The sequence below is a fragment of the Cryptomeria japonica genome, chromosome 7, assembly GCF_030272615.1.
Source record: "Cryptomeria japonica chromosome 7, Sugi_1.0, whole genome shotgun sequence".
Taxonomy (NCBI): Eukaryota; Viridiplantae; Streptophyta; class Pinopsida; order Cupressales; family Cupressaceae; genus Cryptomeria; species Cryptomeria japonica.
The window spans coordinates 757,661,872-757,667,303 of record NC_081411.1 but is presented as its reverse complement, the minus strand read 5'-3'; the positions used below and the strand labels follow the sequence as shown (position 1 = coordinate 757,667,303).

General features: G+C 33.2%; 1 protein-coding gene across 1 annotated transcript; it reads right to left on the bottom strand.

The window, feature by feature from the left end:
* Positions 1–701: 701 nt before the first annotated feature.
* LOC131030045 (pathogenesis-related thaumatin-like protein 3.5) lies at positions 702–1,455 on the bottom strand. Its single transcript, XM_057960726.2, has 2 exons — positions 1,434–1,455; positions 702–1,336 (listed from the first exon to the last, which is right to left on the bottom strand). The coding sequence occupies exons 1-2, from the start codon at positions 1,453–1,455 to the stop codon at positions 702–704; spliced, it is 657 nt and encodes a 218-aa protein (XP_057816709.2).
* Between the last annotated feature and the right edge of the window lie 3,977 nt (positions 1,456–5,432).

Genomic DNA, 5,432 nt, shown 5'->3' with positions numbered 1-5,432 from the left:
TAATAAGTTTATATGTACATTGTTAGGAGTTTATAATAAAAGACTATGAGTTTCAAACATTGATAAATGTTCATGTTAACATTTTTACATCTCTTTTGACTGTCTTTCATCATAATAGGTCACAATTAAGTATAATAACAACAAAGATTAACCTTATCACTCATTAGCCTTCTTGTTGCAAGTATTTTGAGATCACATGGGCAAACTTGAGGTGCAAGTGTTTATATGCTTTGTTGAGAGATCTATGTTTATATAAACATAAATTCTATGGAATGAAATATGTCTATGTGATTGATTTCAAGAATTGGTTTTCTTTTATTATTATAAAGGCAGATTTAAAAGGATATTTAATTCTCATTTTCAAGAAACAGTTACCCAAACTTTCATTTAGTGCATTAATTCCCCAATATCAAATGTTTTCAGCCAATAAAATTAAAAATAAATAATTTTTCAAACATATTTATTTAAAAAAATTGCATCTAAACATCTTCATTAATAACATTTTAAAAACAGCACTTCTATCAGGAAGTAATAATAAATATTCTGATTTTTAATTTCATTTTCAAAAACAAGACCCAACTGAGTGATTTAATATTATAAGATTATACTAATTATTTTTATTTCCAAAACCAGGACCCCACTGGATGCTTTGTTGTTATTACACCATAAAAATAGAAAATCTTCAGAACCAAGTATTAGGGTCACTGTGGGGGACAGAAAGTAATGGTGACATTAGTGTCAGGCGAAGACCTTAGATAATCTTGGAAAGGAACAACATTTGGGCAGCGTTTCCTGAAACCGATATCGAAATCCGGCGGGCTGCATTGCTTATTATATGAGCTGCACTCACCTTTACACGCCACCACCTCATTAGTGACCTTCGCCTGTAAATATGTAGGGCAATCGTCAGCAACATGTGCACTGCATCCCTGCCATCCACTGCTCTTAATTGAAATTGGGAGGTTATAACCACGCTCCAAATTCACTGCGGACGTGCCGGACCCTAACTCCACCTCTGTAATTGGCGTTGAAATTGGGAGGTCATAACCACGCTCCAAATTAACTTGCGTCCAGTTAGCTTTCTGACAGCGTAGATATCCTGCGCAGTCACCGGAAAGACAAGACCCTAGCTCTGATGAATCGAAGGAACATCCGGTCCTTCCCCATATGATTCCCGCCCATTCCGCAGCGAAGGGGATGGAGTATGACTCGCCGGAATTTAACACCGGCTTAAATTCTGCAGGTTCCGGGAATAATTTTTTGTCATATGAAGCTATTCCTGGCCACACGGTGAACGAGCATTTGTTCTCCACCGTTGCGATCTTTGTGGATGAAGCTTCTCAATTCACAAACAAATTAAGCCCAGATTAGATAGAATTAGAACAAGGAAAACCATTAACAAATAGAAACCTGATTCTCATGCTTTGATTTACCTGCAGCGCAGAGAGATGCCATGGTCAGGGAGATGCAGAGACAGAGATATAATCTCGATGGGCTATCCATTTCTTTCAAGCTTTCAAACTACAATCTGAGCAAAGTTGTTTAACTGTATTGTAAAGAAAGTATGATCTCTCATGAATATATAGGCGTTCTACACCATCGTGACGTGGATGGAAGGGAGAGCAGTACGAGCCCATAAGCCAATTAATTGATTGATGCTCATTGATTGAGCTATCTTACTGCTATCTTGCTAATTGTGGATCTGTGTCTGGTTAGAATTTGCAAATTTCTTGGATCTAACATTATCATGTAATTTTGATTTTAATCGTTATCTTTAAACTATATTTGTTTAAGAGATTTATCAAGTATGGTTTTAGGAGAGGAGATGTAAGGCCCAAAAGTATGCGTATCTTATCTGGTTGTTTGATTTCCATTTTTATAATAATAAGTTATAATCATCTCTTCCTAAGCATGTGAGACTCTAAATATTCCTTCATATACTTGATGGAGCCCTATTCCAATATTTTCTTATCGACAGGAGGTCCAAGTATTTCATCTTTTATTTCCATATGTTTCTTTCCTAATGAACAAATTTGTAGGCGAAGGGTATGAACCTACACTCTTATTCAATGTTACGAAAAACTCTGCTAAAGATTAGTGTTTGTATATTAATTGGATGTAATTTCTTGAGCTCTCGAATAGTCCAACCTGTGGATGCATCTGTGCGTCTCGTATTCTCGTCCATCTCTATACCGCTGAGAAATCGAGCCTTTACTGACTTATCTTGCTATTACAAATATGTGGTAGAATCCAAAAACCTTATGTGTCGCTCATGGCTAGTTTGAGTGATTTCAAAGTCCAGGGTTTGAGCTACCGTCACCCCATTTCAATTGGTATTTTCATTAGCTTTTGGATAACGGAAATTACAATACAAAATAATTAATGGAGTTGACGCCCAACTGGATAGGGAAAACCCTCATCCTTGTTTCCAAAATAATGGTGCAGAAAGAACAAAGCCTAATAGGCTAATTAAGTGACTGATAGTCGAAAAAATTTCTACCTTGTTTATGAAGTACATGGGTATAAAAAAAATGAACTGAGTAATGGAGCTGATTCCCAATTGAATAAAGAAATCCGGCTTGCCAATTCTGTAGAATTAATACTACTAAGATTTGTAAATCAAAGTGTGGGTAGTTTCTCCTTCAATCAGGAACAATCCCGGGTTTACCAGAATTGCTTAGCCTCTGGAAACTGGTGCATGCACCCTGCTGTGATTTTATCCCAGGTATGCTTTGAACTTGGGGCAATCCAGTAAGAATGGGCTGAAAATCACAATCTTATATGTCAAGCACAAGGAATTCGAAATAAAATTATAACAATAGCTATAGTCAAATAATCATGACCATCCTTTTCCTTGTTGAAAAGTGAGAGAAGGGCACTTAGGAAGTCTGAGAAATAGGTATGTGCCTTTGTCTTGGTACTGGAATTTTTAAAATCCTTTCTTCTTCTTCCTTTTTCACTGTAAGTATGTTAAACCCATAACCACCGCATTTCCTTCAACTGCATGAATCTTAAGCATTCTAGGGGCTGGACAGCGATTTAACAATTTAGTGTTATGTTTTAGAGATAATTATTCAACTTAGTAAAAAATATTGACCATCCTTTACCTGTTGAAAAGCGAGAGGAACATTTATAAGGTCTGTTTTGAAAATGGGTACGTATCTTTGTCTTTGGTGGTGGAATTTTTGAGATGCTTCCTTTTCCTCTTCTCTACATGACTCTTCAATAGGTATGTAAAACCCATAACCGCCACATTTCCTTCAATTGAAAACCCACGACTTCTTACAGTGATTTTATAATTTAGGAGGTTTGGGAGACAATTCTTATGGAGACAATTCTTACTGAGTTATAGTCCAAAAAATCCTGACCATCCTTTTCGTTATTGAAAATGAGAGAAGAGCATTTAGAAGGTTTGTTTAGAAATGGATATGTATCTTTGTCGTGGTACTAGAATTCTTGCGATGCTTTCTTTAAAGTAAGAGCTCGCCATTGTCCTTTTTGTGTCGTTACTTGTTTTGTGTCAACCACTGGCTTTGTTAAATAAATCTTGCTTGATTTTAAAGTTAATCAAAACCATCTTTTTTTGCTAGTTTATCCATCAGTTGAATAAGTTCTACATTGTATTCCTTATCCTTTCAAGTAAGATATAACGATTTGTGAAATGTTGTATTAATTCTTAGTTAAAATATTATTTCACCATAACCCCAAATAATATCTACCCGTTCAACATATCTTGCACCGGATGTGATAAATGTGTTCATGATTTCGCTTAAAGGTGTCCTTGCACATATGACTGTAAATCAAATTTTTGTTTCAATACAATTGCAAGAGGATATCCAATGCTATAAATATCAAACCTTCTTGTCAGCTAATACTCAGTGCATGAATGTAATATCAACAAGTTATATTTTTCCTAGGGAAGTCATAGGAAACATAAATGAATTATAATGCTTAAAATCTCTATTGTTTAGTTAATTCAATGCGATTTGGAAAAATATAAAGTTGTCTTTCTAACATTAAATGTGTTGCATCATAAAGTAACTTTTACATGAGTTGAAGAATGCTTCCTCAAAATAAGTTAGTCAAGTTTGAGACATTATGGAAAACTCTAATATAAACTTATACTCTTTTGATAGATAAGAACATACTTATTCCTTAAGAAATTTGAATATTAGAAAGAAATAGATGGAATCATTATTGGAATGTATATGTATTTGAAATATTGTATTATTGATATTTATCAATTAATTAGAAAGTAAAGAGAATCTATGCATAATTAATCACTTAACATATATAAATCACAGTTCTTTTAGGATCAAGAATTGGAATATAGAAACTTATTTTGTGGCTTTTTAGCATCTTTGAAATGAGTTAGAATATTTTTCTTATGTGTGCGATCTACAACAATGTTGATGTATTGTGTCACATTTATCATTATTTAGTTTAGAATGTATACACATATGTATGTTCATTGTTTATATATGTATTTATTTATACATACATGTTCTATAACTTGTTTAATAATTAATGCATAATATTTACTTGATGAAGTCTCTATTAATCCTAGTTTATGTTTATATACTTATTGAAAGATGCATTTAATTATCACTCCATTAAAAACATGAAGATTTATGAATATTCATACTAGAAGTTTAAGATGCTCTTTAAGCACATAGACCACTTGTCACATGAATGATAGTCATCACCATTCTTATTATCTTACTCAAGTGACCATAGCAAGAGAACCATGCATTAGAATTCATAATAGTGTTCATATGCATAAATACTCGCTCCTTCATGCATTATGTGATTCCTTTATTCTTATTAATTCTACAATCATCTTTTGCATTTATTAGAAATCATTTTAAGTCTTATGCTAGAGATAGATCTTGAATCTTTGAAATAATGACAAGTATAGACATGTATTGTTGTTTCATTGTTTTACTATACTTTTCCATTAATCTAGCTTTCCTCGTGCTCTGTTGGGAATATTGTGTTTCATGAAAAATTCTAGGAAAGTGTAATTATATTGTGGTAGATTGTAAATACAATCTGGTAATGTTCTCACCCGATGTAGGTGTCTAGTACTAGGTGTTCATAATGGGAGTGATCTTCATGTTTTGTTCCTATGAAATCAACCATATGGTTGAATGCAAAGGATTACGATTCCTTATGTACTATGTAAATGATTTATTCTATTATAATTAATATAATGTCTCTAATTTATAGATATTGATCACGTGTCTTTATTTTATCCTAATTTTTATTTGTGAATTATGTAAATATTTAATTATGGAGGATGTTAAACTATATCACTCCATAAGGGAGGCTAGGCTATGATAGTCTCATCTCATCATAGGGTCCAAATTTATCCTTGTTCATTAGACAATATTTTAGAGTAGAATTATTATGCATTCTCCCTATGATTATAA